This window comes from Dysidea avara, chromosome 1 (genome assembly GCF_963678975.1).
Source record: "Dysidea avara chromosome 1, odDysAvar1.4, whole genome shotgun sequence".
NCBI classification, from domain to species: Eukaryota; Metazoa; Porifera; class Demospongiae; order Dictyoceratida; family Dysideidae; genus Dysidea; species Dysidea avara.
In genome coordinates, this window is record NC_089272.1 from 23767825 (window position 1) to 23793770 (window position 25946).

The 25946-nt window shown below is 36.4% G+C and overlaps 1 protein-coding gene across 2 annotated transcripts; it reads left to right on the top strand.

Annotated features, from left to right (window-relative positions):
- The first annotated feature begins 2156 nt into the window (after nucleotides 1-2156).
- On the top strand, nucleotides 2157-23973 carry LOC136259993 (uncharacterized). Of its 2 annotated transcripts, none has more exons than XR_010703405.1 (18): nucleotides 2157-2600; nucleotides 4035-5153; nucleotides 5721-6111; nucleotides 7626-7872; nucleotides 8904-9152; nucleotides 9843-9904; nucleotides 10564-10761; nucleotides 11118-11259; nucleotides 11305-11450; nucleotides 12383-12497; nucleotides 15114-15285; nucleotides 15789-15916; nucleotides 18461-18582; nucleotides 18644-18769; nucleotides 18928-19130; nucleotides 19869-20049; nucleotides 21903-21975; nucleotides 22224-22281. XR_010703405.1 is itself a non-coding variant. In XM_066053589.1 (18 exons), the coding sequence occupies exons 1-18, from the start codon at nucleotides 2374-2376 to the stop codon at nucleotides 23836-23838; spliced, it is 5553 nt and encodes a 1850-aa protein (XP_065909661.1). In that variant the 5' UTR covers nucleotides 2157-2373; the 3' UTR covers nucleotides 23839-23973. The 2 variants fall into 2 exon arrangements, 1 of the variants encoding a protein (XP_065909661.1); XM_066053589.1 differs by having other exon boundaries at nucleotides 21866-21975; nucleotides 22224-23973.
- Nucleotides 23974-25946: the final 1973 nt, after the last annotated feature.

Below are 25946 nucleotides of genomic sequence, written 5' to 3' on the forward strand. Positions count from 1 at the left end.
GAAATTGTAGAAAAGACGATAGAACCCTGTGTTTTTGGATACTAGGAACTTTTAAAAGTTACAACAGCCACATTCTATCATTATTTATGCATAGATTTTGTGGTGGTTGAGTCCCATTGCTCTTTTTGGAAATATCATGTACACGTCCAAATAGACATGCAAAGTGGTTGATAGTGCTGCATGAGTTACTCTAACTACACACTAAATAAACAAATGTGCATATTGAATGTTTTAGTGCAAACAAAATCTCTTCACTTTTAGCACACTTGCTGCTCATGTGTGCTCACTGTAGTATGAGTTGCTGATACATTATTTTTGCAAGTGTGAAGTGCTAAAAGAGCACACACACTATTCTCAAAATGGTACATTGGTCTGGTGTGTAAATTTAGCACAGTACTACACATGCTTTGAGTTGATGTGTGTTGTTTGTATGTTGGGTCTCTGGAAGAATGGCCTGAGTAACCAGTCCTTGCTGCTCACCACCGAAGGGAATACCCTTCAAGAAGAGAGGGGATTGCATGATGCAGCATATATTCACTGCCTATTCAGGGTGTATCCATTCACTGGACTGGACTACTGGACTCAAGTTTTTTTTTGTTTTGTTTTGCCTTTTATCACCAGACTTAACCGCAAAAAGTGTTTAGAATTTGATACCATTCACCAACATAAAACATGTACTAAAACTTGTACTTTGATCACAAAAACTGCACTAAAACCTAAGTACAGTTCGTTATTGAAAATAATTTGCTTACTGCTAGTAATGTTTCAAGCACTAGTACTGTGCACTGTTAACATTACTAATGCACCCGTCTGCCTTCTCTATAGCCTTCTTGTAAAATAGCACACAATAATAACTTTACAATGCAATTATGTTATGTAACATAGAAATCACCTATAGCCTTTCAGCGGTCCGCATGTTCACTCTAGCTTTGCCAGTTCTTTGGTTTATATTCTTTGTAAATAGCAACAAGTGGGTAGTGTTACAAAGAATTGCTTCTCATTGTGCACACTTTCAAACAGAAAGTAAGGTTACACATATTTGAAAAAAATACGGTAACTGTGACAAGAGTTCAAACCAAAGTTATACCATTAAAAAAACCACCAAAACTAGCACCTAACTTTTTCAAACACGCATCTTTAAACAGGCTGTAGGACCAGGTGTCCTACAGACCTTCAGCACTTGTGCTTAAATAAATTCAAAATAAAAGACTATGTACGGTTAGCTGTACGTATGTGCCTCTAATACTCAAGATGAGATGTTATACTACCCTATGTAATCACTTTTAGTAGTTGAAAGAGATGCTTGTGGTCAAAAAAGTACGTTTGAGCAAATTGTATGTGAGTCCAGTAATCCAGTCCAGTAGTCCAGTCCAGTGAATGGATACACCCACCTATTCATGCACAGGACCACAGCATATACCAGTTCTGTGTTTCAGCACATTTAGTACCAATGTTTCACATGTGTAGCACGGCATGTGTTAAACTGGCACATTGAAACAATAATATAATAGCATATATACATGCTGTTTCAAGTGTGCCAATTTAATGTTATGCTAAAGTAACTCAGTATGTGGAGTTAGACATTAATTTATTATTAAATGCTATCCCACTAGGGACCTGTGAGAAGGCTAAAGCCTGTGAATACAGGGAGTCAGAAACATGTAACTGAAACCATAGATAATGTATACCTTACTGATATATTATCTATGCTGAAATGTTGAAGAATGCAGAAAAAAATTGGTGCTAAATGTGGTGAAACACAAAGCTGGTCAGACCATTATTATGTTATGGATGAAGAGGCAGTGGATATATTATATACATGTACAAAGTTCATAAGCAATTAGTAATGTCAAACTAGGACCTGAATTTTGGTTGCATACATCCCTTAGCTCTCTAAGAAATTTGAAATTGATCGAGGAAGCAACGGGAAGCAATTCTGACTGAAATTAGCTACTGTACCAATGCAAGTAGTTGTAAGATGGTTAGATGTGGCATATATGGCTGAAACCCGTAACTGACTGCATGCTCTAAAAGAATTATTGTATTGAATGCTCTATTAGAGTATCTCGATCTTTTTAAAACATTTGTTCCCAGTCCCCACGCATTTGAGTTGGCGGCTGGGATTGTTCCATATAAGGTCGTGTGCATAAGTGAGTGTATCCTCTCTAACTATATTCATACTGAGTATCATATGATTTGGGATGGAAAAACAAAGGTAGACGCTTCGATTGCGAGACAAGACTTGTTGCGAGACTTGTAATATTTCAGTTAAAGAGCAGGGTCGGTTAATAGTTATTTTGCCACAGTGAGTCATGCAGTGTTGGATGGTTTCATACTGAGTTACTCAACAGCTAGTGATCAAATCATTTGAAGATGTCTCTGCTGGTAGGGGTCGTTCATCTACTGATACTAATCTGCATTGGCATGTCACCGTCTCATGTGCAAGCACTAACGTGGAATGATGTCAAAAACCCAGATGCGTTGTGCAACGATTTTACTCAAGCTGGGTATTATATTCGCAGGAATGATTCTTCATCAGATTGGCTCGTGTTTCTTGAAGGTGGAGGTGCTTGCTACTCTGCTGAGACTTGTAATAGGAGGTAGCTACTTTGTGTGTGTGTGTGTGTGTGTGTGTGTGTGTGTGTGTGTGTGTGTGTGTGTGTGTGTGTGTGTGTGTGTGTGTGTGTGTGTGTGTGTGTGTGTGTATGTGTGTGTGTGTGTGTGTGTGTGTGTGTGTGTGTGTGTGTGTGTGTGTGTGTGTGTGTGTGTGTGTGTGTGTGTGTGTGTGTGTGTGTGTGTGTGTGTGTGTGTGTTTGAAAAATACGAATTAATAAATGTTAGCTAATGGGCAAACTGCAGTTACTTAATTACATAGTAAATGTAAACTAAAACTAAAATCACTTAATCAAAACTAAACTAAAGTAATTTTCCATTTTAAAACGTCACTAGCAGTGTGTGTTGGAGCAGTGTTGAGACTTGGTTATATCAACTGAGTCACGTTTTGTCCGGGTCATCCCTGTCTTATAGAACATCTGGGTCTGACCCAGATTGGATCATGCGTGAAATGAATTCAATTAGTTTGATGGATGTGGGAGGCATATTAATACATCATAGTCTAGTCCCAGCTTCTTTCGTAACCACATTCCCTTATCATTAGGCATATTGCAATCTGTATTTGCATAAATCCATGTTTGTTGTTGTCTGCATACTTACATGGAGTCATGTAATTAGTATCATTTGGTGCACAAATCACATGATTATATACATGTACAGTTATTGTGTGAGTCATAGTCTAGTCTTGCAGCAAGTCATCTTCCTTGTGAGCCATGCCCACTTAATGAAATATGTGATATTGCCTGTAGGCATGAATCCATGCAGAGTTGGAGGTAGCCAGTAACTAAGTTATATAACTATTAAAGTAACTAAGTAATATAATTAGTTACATCTCTTGTCCAAAAGTAACTAATTATAAGTTACGATAGCAACTAGTCACAATAGTTACATAGTTACTAGTAACCATGCTTTAAAAACTGACGCATTCTACAATTTTTCTACTATACATGCTACAGCCTGCTTAAGTAGACACATTCTGTGTACTATACTCTGTATGTAACAGACAAATTTAGTTGAAACTGAACTGAGATGATCACTAGAGCTTGTACGGAAGCTCAATGTAATATGATTTTGTTCTGCTATCTCAACGCCCACTTCCTTAATGTGCATACAGTGGGTGGTATAGCCTGTACTTAGTCAACAACAAACTAACTGTGTAGGTCTCCTACATGACTGCATGTCATCTGTGGATCCACCTGCTATTACTACACATTTTAAATCACAGGTGATGATATTATTAACAATGACGACATGTTAGCTATCTGCTTATCTACCATGTTTAGCTAACAAAGTGTGTTGTCATTACCTATCCACCTTTATGTTAAACCTGTTTTGTGTGTTTAACAAGAAACACATTTTACATTACCACATATTATAAACAATCACTTTTATTTAAATGAAAAATGTTGATTATACAATAGGTACTTCACTCCTGAGACACGTGCTAGATATGGGGGTGGTGTGATCACACAGGATTTTGATCTGACAAGAGCTTGGAATGAGAACAAAGACAACAACCGAAGGAACACAGTTTCACCATTAATGACCTCAATCAAAGACTTAACTGATGATGAATACCATTATATTGAAGGAACTGACATCTTGTCCACCAATGAAGACACTAATCCAGACTTCCACCACTATAACCACATCCTTGTACCATATTGTAGTAGTGACCTGTGGTTAGGAGATGATGATGTAACAAGATTTGGTGACATCACTAATTTTGAGTTTGCTCCTAATGCCACAGATAGCATTCAGTTCATATTCAAAGGGTTCATGATATTTCAGAGTGTTATCTGTGAAACGATTCCTACCAATGCAACCGGTACTGTACTATTAGCAGGATCCAGTGCTGGTGGTATTGGAGTACTGAATCATGCTAAATGGGTAAAGGAATACTTACCAAATGCCAACATTAAAGTCTTATCTGACTCTTCCTGGTTCATAAATTTTCACGATAACATTTATAGCATGTTCACAGACTACACTAACGTATCCGAAGTCTCAAGAGATGCAAACTTCAACATCACAGAATATGTTATGGAACAAGAGAGAGCAAATGGTGACAATGTTTCATCCTTGTATTCTCTGTTACTTCATCATCCTCCTTGTAATTCAATTGAATTAGGAACTCCCTGTTGTCTTTCAGCACACTGTCTAATTGCAAATTCCAATTATTACCCAAACAATGTACTCACGTTTGTAGCAATTAGTATATACGATGCATTTATACTGTCAAAATCTCTTAATGGTGTTGTAGCATTCAATGCTCAGGAGACATCATTTGAAGTTAATTTTGAAAACAATGGTGAAACAGAACCAGTTGGGCTGAACTTTAATTTCCTACGGATAATTGGAGAATATGGCGGAGTTATGAACAGCACATTAGATATCACATCACACCAATCACCACACCTCAGTTATTATGTTACTAGTTGTCTACAACATGTCTACCTAGCTACGTCAACACTCTGGGGTGATGATGGATTATTTGGTACTAACTCTTTAGAGTTCGGTAATGATGTGTTTTTGATAAGGTGAGCTGCTATTATTCATACATTATTAATTGAATAGGAGATGGCTTTTGTTTATTGTGGTGGATGAAAACAACAGGATGAATGCTTTTACATATTATTTATAAAGACATGCATTGAATATTTTCATTTTGAGCAAAACAATAACAAACAATGTACTCCCTTTTAAGGACTCATATACCTAAAAAATTTTTCTGTTCAACTTATAATTATGATGTGTTAGTAATCTGGGTTGCAGTATTCCAATTATAATGTGTGAAGCAAATTAAGGAGTTTCTGCTAGAGTATAAGATTCAGAATTTGGTTAAGCATGTTTGCAAAATAGTGATTATTTTGTTGTACGTTAGCTGCAGTTCAAAAATTTGCCTTACCAAATGGATTTTTGTCAGCCAAATGATGAAATTGGTTGGCAAGTAACCTATAGCCAAATGCTAATGCTAACACTGCATGATGTTAAGACAGACATTAAGATAAGTAATTCTGTGTCCTTAATACACACAAGTGTACAATTTGATCACCCGAAGTATACCCTAGTGTAAGATGTATTATTAAATATAATGAATTATGCAGGCACACTATTGAACAAGATCGTTGGATCAATTTTAAACTAACGCGATTGTCTGCCACATCTGATGATATTGAGTATAATGTATCCCTACGTGATGCTATTGGTATTTGGTTAAATACTGCTGATTCAACAAATCCAGTTCAATTCCGAGAGGCATGCTACCTCACTCATTGTAATGAGATGTGTCCTGAAGAACTTAGATTTGAGCAAGATGAGTCATTTCTCTGGGAAGATGGAGTTACAGTGTTTGTTTATTGGTTTGTTGGCATGGTAACACTGATATGTTTCATAATTAAAGGAGTATTCTGGTTATGGCACTGGATGTTGTTGCATAAACAGAGTCAGTTCTTACAAAAGGTTGAAGATGCTGAAACAAGTAATGCCATTCATCAGGTGAATACACTGTGTTAACTATGCATGCTATGGGTTGGCATTGAAAGACAGCTGAGCTTTACTCTGAGACCTGATAATTACAGCTATTAGTCTATGTAGCTATTGTAGTTACAGTAAACAAAGACCTCAACCTGTAAAGTGCAGTTGAAGATATAGTGAAATTTCTTTATGAGTGAGATCCTTCTCAATGGAAAGTAACATGTACCATGTATGTACAAATTTTCGAGGTATGTAATTTTTGATTTTCAAGATTTTCACGGTTTTATTTTTGAGGATCAGTCATTTTTCACTGAGGTTATCTATTGAAAAGCATAGAGCTAACCTTGATAATTGTTAATTTTCAAGGATGAAAATTTCACGGAAAGCCAATTAAACAATCACGAAATCTGTGAAAATTACGTCCCTCAAAAAATTTTATGTATATGGTATGATGAAAATATAACCATCAAATTATGTGAGAGTGTCTGATGGTATGTGAGATCAAGAATCACCTCACAGTATTATTTTACAGTTTCACAGGTGTACCATACCATCTTAGACCTTAACAAGGAATTTATAGACTCCATGTGCACTAAAGCGTGGTCAAGCAAAAAGTTACTATGGCTTCAGATTCATGATGACATACAGGGGATTTTGGAAGGAATTGAGGGCAAAAATATCGAGCATTCTATTGCAAAAACCTTCCCTAGGTGAGATAACTTGCCATGCAACAAGTATGGTATGTACTTTTACCTAATAACTAGCACTCCTCTGGTTTTCAGTACAATTACTTTGCATTACGTTTTTAAAAATTTCTAACATGGAACGAATACATTTTCCCTCGAAAAATGGCGGATGCACCATTTCGATAATGTAATAAAATGTCACGCCTTAGTGCACAATGGGGTCTATGGAAGTTAGAGAAGTTGGCATCACTAAAGCAATAGTTAATTAACATGCTTGAAGGCACTGGAGAAACAAATTTGGATAATTTTGTGACAAAGGGAGGATCTGCTAAAGATTGTATGAAAATATCTATCTTTAGTAGTTCATCATATTTTAAAAGGTTTAGCCAATGGCGTTTACCAAAAGGGGTTAGCTTAAAACAATATTTTAGAATAGAAGAATTAATTAAATTCGGAGCCTAGTAGTTTTTAGCACCAGCTTGCTAGTTTGGCAGTCACAAAAAAGATTATAGTAAAAAGTGTAGAGATGGTAAAGATGTTGTATAGCTATTCAACGACACAGGTAAAATATGCAACCGTGAGAAGATAGGACATGTGGACACATAGCTAAATTTTTACTACTTTTTCAAATAATCGATAACATTAATTAAATGACTTTATAATAAATATTACATAAAGCAGTTATTCTATCCAGTTAGTAGCTACTATGATCTGTTATGTGACGAGATGTGTGGTTTGTACCCACATGCCTTATTTTTGTAGACTTGATCACAAATATTGTTGCTGAATTATGACAATTATGATACTCTAATCACTTACTTTGTCGTTTTATATGTAAATTTGTTACAGTTTCCAGAATGTGTAGACAAGATTTCTATTGCCTGTTTGGACCTTCATTATTCTGTACCCTTCAACCACAAGAAACACAAATCAGATTATGATGTCATGCCTATGGTATTGCCATCTATCAGCACTGACAGCGAAAATAATAATTTTGATGGTGATAGTGATGATTGCGGTGATGAAAGAAAGATGGTAGGTGATGTTGCTAATGAAGAAGAAACGATTGGTCCTAAAGTTACTAATGGAGTTGCAAGTAAGTGATTTATAACAAGTACGTGTTGCTTATATTATACAGCTGGCTAATATCAAGAAAATTGTAATGTATGTACTGTAGATAGGAAGTAACTGAATCATTACATAAAATATATTTCGTAGTAGTTAAGACACTACTAGCCTATAATACAATTGTTATGACGGTTTTTGTCTTCATTATCCTGAGAACTATACATACTGCACTGTACCCACCATAGTGTAACATGGTTACCTAGCAGAAGGATGATAGTATCTTGATTCATTCAGTGATGTATCTACATAGCCAAAACAGTTTTGTAGGGCACCGGATTAGTCTATTCACTTTTGTTTAATTACTGTTATATTTTGATATTTATGAATAGAATTCCCTTTGGCACATATGTGCTCCTGATTTAGTGCACTAGCTATTTAGTTAAATACAAGCGAAATGAAGCATAGGTATAGTGTACTTACTTAGAGATTTACATCATTGAAATTCCACATACATTTAATTGGGAACCATATCATGCAGTACAGTAGTACTACATATTAGGGATCATGAAGGTTTGCACTTTCAAAAATAAATTTGACCAGAAACCAGCGTTACACCCATTACTACACCTTCATGATACCTTGGCAGTATTGGTTAGGTATAGTCAAGCTCAAAAGTTCCTTGATTGTGACCCAAAATGCTTCCAATAGATAGCTGTAAATATTTTTAAAAATTTCTTTATTCATGCAATTTTCTACAGACTGCGATAACCAACTAATTATCTAATGTCTAAGGACAAGTATACAATAACTCAATAATGGCTAAGGCTACTGGCTTGATTTTTTCACAGTTCTACAGTGCTTTAGACCAACAGGTGCCTTTTAGCATACCGCAGTACATACAATGTATGTATCTTGGACTTGCCTTGTCCTCCTTTGTGTCCCATTTCATTTTGCCAAGGTGTCAGTATGCAGTAACACATTATAACACTGTGTAGGATTTACATAAGTAGTAAAGAAAATGCTTTACATTTGTATCACTGCTATGTACCTCCCCTCCAGCCTACAGTGATAACCACAAGGACATAGAGTCAGAGACTGGCAGCAGTAGTAGAGTGTCCTCTGTGTTGTTTGATGAAGAATCAATGACTGTACCAGCAGTTGGTGATGTTGTGCAAAAACTTATTGGAGAACACTGCAGCGGAAATAGAAATATGACTTCCAAATCCAAGGAGAAAGTGAAAGTGATACTGAAAGGAATTTCACTATATTTTAATCCTGGACATCTTGTTGCTATTATGGGTCCATCTGGTGAGTGTATATATAAGTGTATTGTGTGTGTTTGTGTAGGAGAGAATGGTACCTACATGTACATATATGCACACAGCTTATTTTGGACCAAATCTTTTGAGTAAATTATCTGCAGGTAGAAGAAAACACATTAGTCATTAACAGTGACACATTCAATAATGCTGTCTTAACAATTAATCCCATTGTTTTTAGCTGCCACCATAACTGCTTTTTTATTAGGGACCTATCAGAAGACTAAAGCCGAGGAAGTCAGAATTTTGCAATCACAGTTGTAGAATTATTGGAAACCATACAGACAGATACAGATAGTATAAACTGACTGCTTTATTAGGTTGACTGTACTATTAGAGTATCTTGATCTACACGTTACTGTATGCTGTGGATTAATTGTAATAGAAAAGCCTTTTGGTGGTTAAAAAGCAATTGGATTTTGACTCCATTTCAAAAAATCTAGTACCGAATGCTACTTTGTAATCTCTATATAATAGCCATGCTTCATGAAATCAATTATGGTACGTATTTAGTTTTGTAAATGTAATGCGAACGTTGAACCCTGAACTCAAGCTCATGTGTATATATCAGACAAAGCAGTCTTGCCTATAGTATAACTATTACATTATACATAATCTATATGCCCACCATTGTGCTGTCTACATGATGTGCTTGCATGTGCGCACTTATTTGCTACAGGTTCAGGCAAGACAACTTTTCTGGACCTACTCACGGGTCACAGGAAATATGGCAACACAAAGGTAAAAGAAAAATAGTATGACATCAAAATTATATATAGCTATATACACATATAATATTTATTTATATAAGCAATTACTGTAATTTGGTTCAACCATTGCATTTACTATAGTATACGGGACTGTAAATCACACACTTTTGCTTTGCCACTGCTGATAATGTTGCCATGGTAGAACATCTTAATAATCACATAGTTGTCCTGGCCTAGTTAAAGCTCTATTCATACTGTGCCATTTGTCATTATGCGATTGCATGTTTCGCACAACTTATGGCCCATCAAACAGGGCCAGAAGACAGTAACCAGCATCTATAAATTTACATATTTTGATGGCACTTAACATATAGAAGTGGGAACTGTACGACGTACTGTGGTGTGTGACTCATGGTCCCTTACACTAAGTATGCAATGCCCATTCATCAACTCATGAGTTTTTAATATAAATATTTTGAAAAACAGTATTTAAATTGTGATAAGCTAAAAAGGAAAAAGAAAGAAAACTATGAAACTTAAATACGTTGGCCTAAGGTTTTCTCTAACTGAAAATTGTTTTGTAAGAAAGCTAACAGCACAAGATGTGGTTACTATGCAGAAGGTTATGATACATAATTAAATGTACAATGTTTTGCATACATGTTCATATACATCTTCTCTGCTCCATAGGGCAACATATTTATTAATGGACATGGGCTGGATAATATTAGGGACTGGTATATAGCCAATACTGGTTATGTACTACAACTGGCAATGCCTTATTATGAGGAACTAACTGTGAGGGAGAACCTGACACTAGCTTCCCAGATGAGATTGTCATTTTCTATGAGGGAGAAGTTTGAACGAATTGAACAAGTCATGAATGAGGTAGGTATGCCTGTTAGGATATCTGTTTTTTCTCAATAAACACATGCAATTATATACATTTTGTAATTGCGTATCTTAGCACTTAATAACATTATATGAACAGGTCTGAGAAAACCAGACACCTTTTCTCAAAACTAGTAAAGTGAGGAAATTCCTAAATGCAGTTAGATATGTATTGCCTACATAGTTCAACACCCAAGATAGTTACTCTCTTTGGGAGCTCTTTATACTGAGTAGTGGTTTTTCCCACAAATATGACTAGATCAGATTGTCACAAACAATAACTGCTTGTCATTTAAATTTATATATTCAGTATTCCTCTTTTTAAAACTGTCGTTGATACCCTTTAATTCCAGACTGGTCTGCAAGAACTAGCTGATACTGTAGTTGGTGGTACAGTTGGTCCAGGACTGAGTGGTGGACAGAAGAAGAGGTTGACTATAGCTCTGCAATTGTTAAGACTACCAAGTGTCATCTTCCTCGATGAGCCTACCTCAGGTGTATATGCTCTATTAGTACCATTAATCATTGTGTGTATTGTAGGTCTGGACTCAGCCTCTTCATATGAGCTACTGACCTACTTGAACAGATTAGCTGATTCACAACGAACAGTTATCATGACCATCCATCAACCTCGTATGGAGATCTTTCACATGTTCACTAGATTAATAATGTTATGTGAAGGAAAGGTGTGTGTTACAATGTATAATTATTATGTGTGTATGTGTGTGCATAGTATTAGAACAAACTGAAGGGGTAGGTATAGAATTTCTCTGATGCAGGAACTTGTGAGATGCAGCTGTAGTTTTATCTTTTATGATATATCTGAAAGTTGACCTGTAAGAAACAATCAACTAAAGAATATCTGTTCAACTTATGTAGCCATATACCATCTCCAAAGGCTATTTCAGTAGTGTTACTATGTGTATCACTGGTTATTAGGCTTGTCATTTTTGGAGAAATTATTTACCAATTTTGCAACACTGTTTAAACATGTGCATGCATAAATGACTACTAGCTAGGAGAGTGTTATCATGTGATTTGGACACCAACAATCAGTGAAACACACACTTTGAAGAAATTTTGATTGTAGTGTATATAATCAGGTTTGTTCTGATGATCTTCTGCATCCTTTCTACATAGCATGAGATTGTAGCAGTGACTTAACTATTTGTGCTTAATAAATAGGTCTATAATGTACGTATACTGTGCGTGCCGCTAAAAACACATTTATTAACCATGTACAAGTAACAACTGGTGTCTACAGTACTGTATCTCTGTACCGGACTACGTATATAGCATTTATAAACGGTGCAAACAGCACATAGACAGTGTGTGAAGTGCTAGTACTGTGGTAAGCTATAAACTGAGAATTAATAGGTTCATTGTCAGTCTGGGTGACAATAATTAGAACACATTTTGACTGCTCTATTAGAGTATTCAAACATTCTATTGGAGTCTATAACTTTTTTCTTAGTTTTCAGCCCCACTTCAGATCTGGTCAGTTGATGTGTATTCGTATAACTGTACATAAAGATTGAGCATGCATAAAGTGGCCTATAGGTGCATGCATATGAGACTTTGTCTATGTGTATTTGTTTTAGAATTTTATACCATATAGGTGGCTTATCATGGTAGTCCTTTCAAGGCTTATGAAGTATTCATCACAGCATTGAAGGCTCAGTACTTAGAGAAGGGACTTGTACTACCACTACTAGAGGATCAAAATCCTGCAGGTACAGTACCTGTATATGTGTAATGCACAGTGCTGGAGTGATTTAATTTGGCCTAAGTTTAGTTATTAATTTGAGACAATGGTTCTGTGACAAAATCTGTGCAAAACATTGTTTATAGATATGGCTATTGCAGTCATTTAACTTCCTAGTGTCTAAATGTAAGCTATGTATTTGTAAAGAAAATTTATTCCAGGTATTTGTCTGTTTATTAGCTATCACTATGAGTTTCCAATGCCCAGAATATGCCTTGTTGTGGGAAGCGGTAGTAATGTTACATTTGGTAGACATAAGGGGAGTGGGTGGGGCATGAAGGCCAAGGTCAGATTTGGAGTCTATATGTTCCCTTCTTTGCCCTCAAATTGCTTGAAGAATAAGACTAGCTGGCTCTCCATGGCTTTACAAGCTCACTGAATACCATTCTTACAAAGCCATGGCCATTGAATGTTCACAAGAGAACCTGCTGCGGAAACCAGACTTGCCAGTTTTGAAGGTTGGTTTTACTAGTCTATTATTACCTCAATCCTGGTGAGGTAAAAACTTGGAATTTGTGTGCATGGAAGCTGGATGGGTATTCCATCATGATGTTGGCTTGTCTTTATTCTTCAACTGTATATATCAGAAAAAAATATGTACAAACAAGCTGTGTGGCCTTGAATTAAAAGGGCAGTTGTTTTCTAAATTTTGACAAAAAGTGTTTTAGACTTGTACTTTGCAGCCCTAGGTTTCACTTGATTGGACAATCATGCTACTGGGTAGACAATGACTGCTACATACCATAGCATTGAGTCACCCTTTTGTTTTATTGCTACATAAGAAGTTACTTATTTACGGTCTTAAATCTTATCGCAACCTCCTTGCTGTATTTACAGATACATATTATAATACAGTATGGTAACACTGTGTAACAGCCGTGAAAGTTTGCACTTTTCTGCCAACACAAAAACCAGCCTCACTTTTCTTTCACAACAGCTTGGAAGTACTGTGTAGGCATAATTAAGCTCAAATATGCCTTCAGAATGATACTACATGCAACTGACAAGTCACCATAGAATAGACTATATGCGTGGTCTATTTGTTAAATGAAAGAATGATCAATTTGCTGCATTGGTTAGTGGCGTGTCCAAGAATTTTATGGTGAAAGATTATTGCAAACCCCATACAAAAGTATGGTAGTATATGCGACTTGATCTATAAATCACCACTAAAACTATGGACTCAGCTCCTGTTTCCAGCTACTATGCTATATAGGTAGAGGAATCTATCGCCCTGGAAGAAATACTGGTAAGTGGTCAAGATTCACATTTTCTATGTACATTAGATCAAAGTCATTCACCATCGTGACATGTTAAAACATGTCAAAATACTACATGTTATTAGAATGTTTTTGGCCATGCATATATCAAGTCAATTTTCTTCTGACTGACTGACTGACCGACTGATTGGCTGACCAACTGACTGGCAGACAGACTGACTGACTGACTGACTGACTGACTGACTGACTGACTGGCTGGCTGGCTGACTGACTGACTGACTGACTGACTGACTGGCTGGCTGGCTGACTGACTGACTGACTGACTGACTGACTGACTGACTGACTGACTGACTGACTGACTGACTGACTGACTGACTGACTGACTGACTGACTGACTGACTGACTGACTGACTGACTGACTGACTGACTGACTGACTGACTGACTGACTGACTGACTGATTGACTGACTGACTGACTGATGCTTTCAGTCAAGCATTGGTTAACACTATGTAACTAGATTGCTTCACCATTCAAACTTATTAGGCCTGAGACATGCCTTTTTGCCTACCACAGCAGCTACAATGCTTGCATTATGGACACGCCTTTGTCCTCCTTTGTGTCCCATATCTTTCTCCAATACTGCATACATAGATATTAATTTATGATAGTACCTTTATGGTTTCTTTAGCTCAAATACACTATATTTAAAACAGGAACTTTCCTTAGTGACTGGATTGATTGCAGAGGCACTTCTTGTACTGTTCTTTATTTATAACATTGCTGAAAACAAAACAACATGGCTACTATTCCATAAACAATAACCAGGTCATGCATCCAGGTCATGTATCCAGTTGAAAAAATGATTTTGTGCCATGTCTGGTACCATTTGTCTGTTTGATACAGTACATACAGGTTCACCAATCATATATTATGCAAATCAAGTAAAACATACATGTACAAGGAGTTTTAAATTCATAGAAATAAAAAGTGATGAAACAAGGGACATCACCTACATGTGTAGTTATACTAGTGGACATTTAATCTGTGTTTCTGTTGTGGCTATTGACAAACTATGATAAGTTAAGTACCCTTGTATCATCCCTTTTTTAATTTCTATGATCCCTACTGAAATTTAAAGCACCTAATATTCCCTAGCACATGCAGTTGTGTACTCATGAAGAATGCAGAAAAAAATCCCAGACTTGATCCCCAGCAAATCACCACTGGGTCTGGAATTTTTTTCTGCATTCGTCATGTTTCAGTAACATGCTTCAGACTCCCTGTACTCACAGGCTTTAAGCCTTCTCACAGGTCCCTAGTGGGATAGCATTCACAGGATGATTATCCACATTTTGTTGTTACAGATGTCATAATGGACATGTTGAGCAACAGTACAATGAGGGAGGCTATATTACAATACTATGAAGAATCTGGTGATCCACAAGCAGTATTTAAAGCTATTAAGCAGTCACGAGAGGAAGAAGAGACCACAGATAGTGATGATGACTTCTTATACACCATGTTTGGGAAGTGGAGGTATTAGATTGATATGGTACAGTGTATATTATTGTATAGAGTACGTCATATAACATTTCTTCAAGTGTGGTTAAACTGTCTTTTTGGCACAATGCACTTTACAGGTAATAACTCAATAAACTTTAGTAGATATGCTAGTAAAACTATAACTTAAGATTATATATTCTTTTATAGCATCTGGAATACAAGAAACAGCCTAAAAATATCTTGATATTTTTTAAACCAAAATTGCTATACCACAGGTGCTCACATAGGTGTAACATGAAGGGGGAATACCAGCTATATAGGGTTCAAAATGCATGCATCATTATAGTTATGTGTGTTTGTATGTGTTTGCAAAAATGTAAGAACAAACTTAGGAAGCTGTAAGTGGCATCTTGATGTGTTTGCAAATTCCAATGCACTTTAATCATATACGTGTAAGCAAAACTGAAATTTGACAATTATTTCTATAATGTAGTTTTCTACCTGTAATGATCCTTTATTTCATTATGTCATTACAGAGTATTTCAAAATCAAGGTACCACCTTTACTCGTATGGCAACACTGGAGGCTAGGGCATCACTGAGGACTACTATTCCACAACTAGCCTACCTTCCTGTGATCTTCTTATCTTATGGATTTCTACTAGGTTAGTGGCGTTTTCTAATGCATGAATATGATATGTTGAGCAGATAATTATGTACCGTATTTTGGAAAACCAAATTGCACATTAGAAGTTTTGAGAACAGAGACATAACCTTTCTGAGCATTCCCAGTACTCATAGCTGCTTGTAGGGTTTCCCAACATATAAGAAAATCTGAAATCATGAGTGCTCACAAAAGGGTGGATGGATGGTGGCATGGGCAACAGATAGACATGGAGGTAGGCCACAAATGAAGTCCTGACATGAGGTCACAAGACTGTGCTGTCTCCTCAGTAGCTAATATAAAGCAGAATTAATATAGAAACATTTGACCAGAAACCATCCACCAGTGCACCACTGATTCTCGTCAAGTCAAGTCCTTATCAAGACTAGAAATTGTCATTCAAGCTTACCACACCATGCAGAAAGGATGGCTCTTAATGAACCAGCCTCAAATGATGTTGAAAATTAAAACCAATAGTATCATAGCGTAGCTACCCACTGGTGGTGTTAATGTGATTTTGCCTGAATCAGATGTAATTTGGATTGGCTTTGTAAAATCTGGCTCAGGGCCGCCCACAGTTGCCCTGTTTTTTTGTTTGTTTTTTTTTGGTCTTCAACTTACAGCTTGGGTGAGAATGGAAACCTCCTTGCTCTTGTGGCCCCACTTTAGCTCTTTGCCCTGGGCCCCTTAATTTCTCTGGGCGGCCCTGATCTGGTTACATATTATTATCATTTAAATGCTGTGCCTGTTCATGATTACTAGATGTTTTGCCTTAGAAAAAGCTCATATTTACATGACAGTAATTTATTATTTTTATTTTTGGTGAGATTTGGGTTGACTACCTCATACAGAAATACAAACTTTCAAGCTATGGATTGAGGGATGAAGAAACTTACATCCATTAACCACGAATAGTAGATGGGGAGGAGCCTATAATAGTTGTTATCTGCACATATCCATTTCTTTATACATCTAGAATTGAACCAGCTTCTACATGTGCACAATAGATAGAATGTAAACAGGAATGATTTTGCCCACAATTAATAATAGAATCCCACACAATTTTTTTTTAAATTTCAGGATAACCAGCATTAATTTCACAAGCCATGACATCATGTGTGAAATTGTCACTTTACATAAATTACACAAGTATAAGAAACTTTAAGGATCATAGAAAAAAGTAGGGAAACAGGGGAGGTTGCTTACACCTGCAGATATACTAGGGTGCAGTGTCGTTACGTAATATTATTACTTCTTGTGGTAACCAAGTAATATAACAAATTATGCTAGTAATACTTTACTTACAAATGTGATGCATTACCTAAGTAATGAAGTTACTGTAATGAGTCTAATGTTAAGCAAGTAACAAACTCACTAATCTTGTTATGAATCCATTGAGTAACACCTAGCCACAATGGATAGCCACAATAAGTAACAAAGCCCACCTTGAAGTAATGAATGAAGCTTATTGACTAACTTCTTTCTCTCAAATACAATTATAGCCAAGATTCCAACGACACAATCATATCATGTGATATGGTGGTAGTTGCACATGTGACAGCTTAAGACTGTGGACACAAAAGTATTGTAATATTATTATAGTTACTTTGTTTTATGGGTAATATGTAACTGTAACTAATTAGTTTTAGCTGCAAGTTAAAGTAGTAAAGAGTTACTTTTAAAAAGTAATTGCCCCAACTCTGCTAGTGGACATTTAATCCCTATACCCATGACTGAATTAGGGACTAAATGTTCACTAGTATATCTGCAGGTGTATAGACAACCTCCCTTGTTCCCTTATACTTTTTCTGTGATCCCCAATTGAACTTAAGTTCCTAATGTTTCTTTATACTTGTTTGTGTACTTATTTTGTACTATCAGACTCATAAACCGCATCAGAAGAAAGAATGGTGCCAGAGTTAATATTTTGTCTAAACATGCATCCCAACTATCAATTACTGATTTAGTGGCCATTATACTTCGCTTTCAACTATGTTCAGCCCATTACACAGTACTACAAATGAAGAACAGTAGGAGAAGTGCCTCTGCAATCAATCCAGTCACCATGGAAATTATGGACAATTCCTGTTTACAAAGTAGGGAAGTCATCATGCTACCACGAATTGACCCTTTGGGCTGTCAGCAAAAAGAAATGGGACTCAAAAAGGACAAAGCTGTATGTACTGCGGTATGCCGAAAGGCGCCTGTTGGGCTGAGGTGACGTTGAATAGTGAAAAAAATCAAGCTTGTAGCCATAGCCGTTATCAAGTTACACTTGTCTGAAGGCAGTAGTTAGTCGGTCTGTCGGCAGAAATTTCCACTGAATAAAAGGATTTTAAAATTCCATAGCAACCTACATATCTGAGGCATGTTTAGCCATTCTGGAGACAATTTTGGGCTTGATTCTACCTAACCAATACTGCCAAGGCACAATGAAGCTATTTTGAGGTTGATTTCTAGTCAATATGATTTTGTGAAAAGGTGCTAATGTCCTTGATCAGCACTACTGTGCTTTATGATTATATAATGCATTGTCCTCTCACAGGTACAGTATATATTCAGACAACATCAGCTCTACTGATAGTGTCAGGATTTTGTGTGTACTCAGTGGCCAGTGCTCTCTTCATGTTCCCCATCATGCACAAATACTACTCACAGGCTCTCACTGTAAGTTATGACCAGACAATTATAGTACTTCAATTGATACATATACTCTGTCTCTATGTAGCTGTACCAGTTAGAACACAGTGATGGTATAGGACACTCTGTTGATCTGGTCATTCAGGGTTTTGCTAGATTTGTGTTCCTAGGATTAATACCAGTAATTCTCTGTGGTGGAATATTGTACCTCCTGGTGTGTGTGTATGTGTGTGCGTGCGTGTGTGCGTGTGTGTGTGCGTGCGTGCGTGCATGTGTTTGTGTGTGTACGTGTGTGCATGCATGTGTGCGAGTGTGTGTGCATGTGTACTTGCGTGTATGAACAAACTTTGTAATTGATATTCCCTATTTTAGGTAATAATGGTGTCATCATACAGTTTCGAAGTTTATCTACAAGTGTTAGTTGTCAATATGGCTCTCAACCAGACATGGATTGCTCTACTAATATTTGTACTCTGTGCATTCCCCAGTATAGCATTCCGCCTGTCACCAGTGATTAGTTCAGTAGCTGGATTTACTAGTGGCTTCTTTATACCCCGTGAATCCATGCCTCCTTGGTGAGTTGATAGTGTAGACTCTAGAATGACATGTATGGCTTACACAAAAACTCTAGTTACATGTGCTTGTTTACATTGGAGTAAAATGTGGCTTCACCATTTCCAAGCTTTAATAGCCTTCTTGCTTGCTTGTAACACTATACCATCATGAATTTGTTGAGTCATGGTGAAGATGAGACAAATCCAAATTCCATAGATTGTTGTACTCATGACTTCTGATGTGCTTTTAGTTTATTTTCAATATAGTTGCTATAGAATTGCATTCAATAATAAAGCTGAAACTTTAACAGATCATCAATTTATCCTTCTAGACATGTAGCTAAGAAACCATAATATGAATTCAAGAAAATGCCAACTAGCTGGGTTTTTATTCAGCAGATCACATGCAGTATAATATATAAATCAGATCCTTATTACCTGTAGGGTGACTGAAGTGTCACTCTCTGGTATATTCATTAAGGTAGCTCAATCTGAAGGTTATTGTGATCATTTTAGAATTAATGACAGCTTGTGCATTATTTCGCAATATTAAGAAAACATTAATATCACACTTACAAATGAAACTATGCCAAAAATATTGCTGAGTATACGTGAAAATTTGGTACACGTAGCTTCAACCATTGGTAAGCTACAATACACCAAATACTTGAAACTGGGTCACATATATGTGCACTATTTGTATACATTCTTTTTGTAAGGAAAACTTATTTAGTTCTGTTCATACCTATCTGTACACAGGTATCGTTGGTTGTTCTTTGTTAATCCTAACTACTATGGTTTCTCCTCAACTTCTTATCTACTGTTAAAGGAGTTTGACTCAAACTGTGCAGGAAATGAGCTGGAGTGTTATGTCTCCACTGGGGACTACACCTTGACACAGTTCAATTTCAATGAAACCAACCCCGCTCTGCATGTAACAGTGAGTGTTCAGTAAACTAAAGACTTGCATATAGTCTAGGACATTGTAACTGTTTAGGAAAAGCTACACATATCAGTACTTTTGAATTTCGCAGATGGTCCAAGCTATTGTAAATTGAAGTGTAGTAGGCATGTATGATTTTTTGCCGTTAAACTTTGTAGATGCATTAGTTTATCAATCATTCCCATGTAGGCGTGACAAAAAAATCTGTCTTTCTGATGCAAATTATCATCCACAACTCTGTGACCATTAAAACAATCCATGAATTCACCTCTAAATGTATGCCAAATTTCACAGCAGTTGAGGTACAAATTTGTGTTTATACTGGTTTTGTAAAGTATGCAAAAAATGAAGAAAAACTTACTGAAGCCCCTGCAAAAAAATGTAAAAATGACGAAATTAATCCTATCTTTGTATCAGATGATTTTGTTTAGATTTGGTGTGTGGGGTACCAAAAGTGGAAGGCAATTACAAAAATTGTGTAATTTTGAGAAGGGACCATGGAGCCTATGCACAACATGGTATGGTGTGCCAGCTTTCTTGGCGGCTGCACTACTCACTACCATGTGTATTGATTTTTAAAAAAATGAAAAAGGCAATGTTCAAATTTTATGTAACTTTGCCAGTGGATTGAAGTGCAGTATATAGTAAGCTCACAAACACAGCAGCTTGTAGTAGTTGTGTGCTTACAGTCTTATGCCTGATAACAGTACTAGTCAAGATGCAGATTATTGCTCTTGCTCCAACTTCCTCAACAAGCATTAGTGCAGTCACTGTAAATTTCAGTAATTTCCTGATGACTTAGCTGCTGAGTTTTAGTATCTGTCTGCAGTTGAAGTACAAAAAATCAAGTGAACTTGGAATAGTGTAGAAATACATTCATTGAGAGTGGTTGCATGTTGAACTAATGTTTATGAGTGCCCACATGAGAATCCATATAACACAGGAATTGAACAGCCCACATTTGTCACCCTTGACACATTGTATCACATCTTTGTAGTTGTTTGCGTTTAAGGTTATTTTTATTAAAGTCATGTTAGGTTGAATGCGGAGACAATTCCAAATCCCAAGTTGTGTGGTTCATTTAGGTGCTTGCCTAGAATGTCAGTTGTCCTGGTGTAGAATTTTCTGCTAACAGTTTTGTTGTCAAGATTCTGACCAACGTTGAAACCGGGTCACTACTGCTGACTCGGATGACCCACTGACCCGGATTGACCCGGATTAATTAAAGCCGAGACGTGTTTCGGCTAGTCTCGGGCGAGCGAACGAGTCTACATTTTGAGCGTTCGATTCGTGTTGAGTAAATATTGCAACTTCAGCCTAGGCTGTAGGTTAAAGACCAAAAAAAAAAAAAAGTCTTCACCTACTGACAATAGCTACCCCCCTCACCATAGATACCCTCAGTTTCATGCTACATACTGCACTTACTAACAAATAGGCGTGGCTCACGAAAGAGCTACGCGATAGCGTTTATAAGTTCCACGTTGTCAAACGAACAATTTCGTTTCTCACGTGATCCAATCCGGGTCAGACCCGGATAAATTGTAAACCGGGTCAGACCCGGATGACCCGGAGAAAATGTGACCCGGATGACCCGGATGACCCGACCCGGTTTCAACGCTGATTCTGACTATATAGGCTTTGATCCTTTGTACATGTCCCTAGTATACACATATACATGTAATATGTATATCTTATAAAGTGTACTACAAATTCATGAGTTTGTATAATTAATGTGCATTTGTAGTAGATAAAGTATGTTTTATAGTTGTAAATGTACTACTACTATAGTAGATGTTGTATAATTTGTCAACAGATTTTGCTGTTGATGACAGTTGGTTATCTCATACTAGCAGTGATAGCAATGTGGATCAGACATGCCGACTTTGGTCCTGCACTTCGGCGACTTCAGGCTATATTCTTTAAGTAAGATATTGCCATGTCAGTAATATATGTTTGAGTTGGTCACTATAATGAGTTTGTATAGAAATGGTGTTCACTAAGTTACTCCCTGCTATACAAGTTTTCAACCTCCTTGTAGGTCCCGAAAATACAAAGCAAACTTTTCTGAGTAATGTGTAAATTAATATGTTAAATAATGCTGTGTCTATTTTAATTGCATATTAATATAAAAGACAATAGACAAATACATTGATGCTGTTGCCTCTTTCCAGGTCTTACAGTAGAATATCTAGTTTTGACCAGTGGTTGAAACTTGAATCTCCAACAGAAACAGAAAATGAGAGTGAACAGACGGTGTCTGACATTCAAATGACAGAAATTGGTAGTGCAACTAATAGCGATCAAGATGAATATTACAGTGACATTGATGAAGATGATGAAATATACTTTGATGATATAGAATTAGAAAACACAGCTCCTCTTGTAGCACAAGGTCAACAATTTAATGGTAACAATAAGACAAATACCTCAACTAGCATCATTTTCTCCAAACAACAACATAGTAAGCTATCTTTGCCTACTGTTGAAGAAGAAGAACCATATCCTACCACTACATATAATAATGGCTCAGACTTGCAACTTGAGAAGTTACAAGACTACTCTATTGGATCCCAAGGTAGACAAGACACCAATCATGAGTTATTCAAGAAACAAGCCAGCTCATTCAGTTTACCAGAAACAGGGAATTCTTCTAATCTTGAATTACTTGTGAGAGGAAAACCATCTACAGATAGAACTGAAGCTGGAAGCAAAACACATCATAAACTACAAAGAAGAAGTACAAGACAGCGATTTTCTCGAAAACCTAAAGATTTGCATCTTCAACATCGTACATCACGTTTCCAGAGTAAGTTTCTCAATGATGATGAATTTCATGTAATCTGGAAACCTGACACACCAAATGTCACAACTACCAGACTGAGTGATTCAATGCAAAAGAATCTTAGTACTTCTACTACGGTGCCAAAAATTGATCCTAGTTTACCTAAGTCAACTTCTTGGAGCCAACAATGTGAAACTGTTTCTCCAGCAGTTATTAGCACTACATCCACACCAAGTACACCAGCAGATTTGCGCTTTAGACAAAAACAATTACTAGAACGTGTCAATGTAGCTCGTGAAGTGTCTAAAGATCAGAACATTAAACTGATACAGCCAGAAGTTTCTCAAAATGTCAAGCAACGTGCTCTCCGACTTGCTTCAAGATATGTTTCTTTCCGAATTAGTAAGAAACCTCAAAATATGGCTGATGTAGTATTGCAAGCCCAAAAACAATCACTTCTTGCCAACTCTGATCAACCACTAAATCCAAAACAAAAGTGGCAAAGGGCTATTTTATTATCAGCCAACAAAACAAAAGTAATGAAAAATCCATCAGAAACTTCATTAAGTAGTAGTTACTCAGAAATACAGCCCATCAGTATCCATACAATTGGTCAAAGAATGAGCAGGATGAGCAAAAACCCATATCACAGTGAATTTCCAATGTCACAGTCAGATTATACTTTGTCATCAAAGTCAAAGGATTATTCAAGCACAAAGAAAAGTGTACTAAAAACTTGTGCTAGTTGCACGTTAATGAACACTAAACCCGTACTAGAAGACGCTACTGAACTGGAAAATGATTGCTTTGAAACAACAGCTAAATTTTCCACTGCAGCTAATTCATCTGTTGAGAATAAGAATTCCACCAATATACTGGAAGTAACAGATGGCTCTTCTGCAGCATCACCTGATGATAATGATTGCGAGGATGTATCAGAAGCTGATAAAAAATTTGCTGCAGTACATAAACCAGCACTGGCTACAGCAAGAGTATTTCAATGACTGGCTTTGTGACTAAAGTGATCAAACATATTATTGAGTTGCTCAATACTATAGCTATAATTTTTAATATGTGTGTGTGTGTGTGTGTGTGTGTGTGTGTGTTCATAAAATTTCATGATATAGTTAAATGAAATAATAAATAGCTAATCAAATAAACTGACAATAGAAACCTCGAAGTGTTACTAACAAGTGTTTATTTTGGGAGTAGCAAATTAAAATTGTTGACATGAAGCCTTTTATGTACATCAACTAGAGTGGTCAATTATTATGGTCAGACACAGTTGGATAGATGTGCACTACAAGGTGGTCTCTATATGTGATTAGTAGGCAATTGCTAATTGGAGTACAAAATGCTGGTACGTAATGAGTAGAATTATTCCCTGCACTCAAATGTGTGTGATAAGTTACCTACAAATTGACTTAATTATTTTACTGAGTAATGTTGTAGCTATACCTGTTAGTAGTAAACATGGCATAAATTTTTTGAAATGCCTGAGCTAGCTAATATCCCACACGCTATATAGTTACATTAATGGAGAAGAAGCTTAAGGTAGAGGAACAAACACTAATACTTAAATCATTGCCTTGATAACTGAAGCTAAGTGAGTAGCTCTATATACCATCCACTGGGACAACCATCTCTTGCAGTGACATTGATGTTGACAATTTTCTTCTGCATCCTAAGCAAACAATTGTTTCACATACAATACCTCCATTACTGGTCATCAATTCGAATTGAAAGTACCCCAACTTGTCACCAGTTTCAAGATAATTGATGTAGATGATCTCACAAGGTAATACATTACGGTCAATAATTATTCACCACACACAAATGCATCTGTGATGTTACATAAGAGCATTGTTAGATATCTGACACTTGAGGATGCATTCTTAGTGTTAAATTTCCGATTCTCTTTTTCAGTATCCTTGCAGGTACTGGTACTGAGTTCTAGATTAAGGAGGTAATCCGGATTATAATATATCTACAACAGTACTAAAGCAACTCTTTATGACTTAGTTTAGCTTTCTAACTGCAAAGATAGAGACCTATACATCATGTATATAATAGTGCTAGAATTTATTTTTACTACAAAATGGCTATTGACAAATTTTTGCAACATTTAAAATGATTCAATTACCGCAACACAAAATGATGGAATTCAGACAAGTAAGGGCCTACGACTCAAACATAGCTATAGTATAATTAAAACCCATATTCAAGTGGATCAACATGTGGTACATTGTGCAAAAGGATAATGTACAGTATAATACTGGTAATTAATTTAAGATTAATACAACACATTTACATTACATAAAAATATATACAACTTTTACATGCCTGATATATAACTTTGTGTTTAATTGTTATACTTTATCTGCTTATATGTATGTTGCAAAGGCTTTATTTCATAAAGCTCTAGCTACAGTACATGCACAATAGCCTCTTTGATACCCTGATCATTGGTCCACGGACTTGTTTGAAATACAAGCCATACACAAATGGGTCAAGAAGAAATGTCGTATAAGTGACATTGGGAACAATGATGTAGTCCATAATGTTGTGATAAGCTGTGGAGTTTATCAGTACTTCTCCTGGAATATACAATGTCAGGAAGAGCACACCAATAGAATAATTCCCAAATAAAATAACCAGTAATGTCTCAGTAGGTTTAATGTGGTGCTTGAGTTTGTGCTGCTTTCATTTTAAAGCTTCAACTTGACTGGTAGAACCTGATAATCTGGTTTCCTTTTGGATTTGTTTGTTAACTTGATAAGTTTTAATGGCTAAGTAGACATTGAGGGACATTGTTATAATTGTTTCCATAAAGACTGGTGTTGCATAAGTTGTTATAGTTTCAACGAAAGCATTGCCATAAGTGCAGGTACCATACTCAGACACTTCAACATAATCATCACTGTTAAAAAGCAGATGAACTGTAAGTGCCATTGATAAAGGCCATAAAATGACACATATGCTTAGAGTGACAGAGGTTGTCATAATTCTTTTGTGTTTGAAAGGAAATCTGATAGCAATTACTTTGTCAACTGATATCATCAACATTGTAAAATGAAGCACAACTATCGGATGAAAGAGAAAATAGTACACA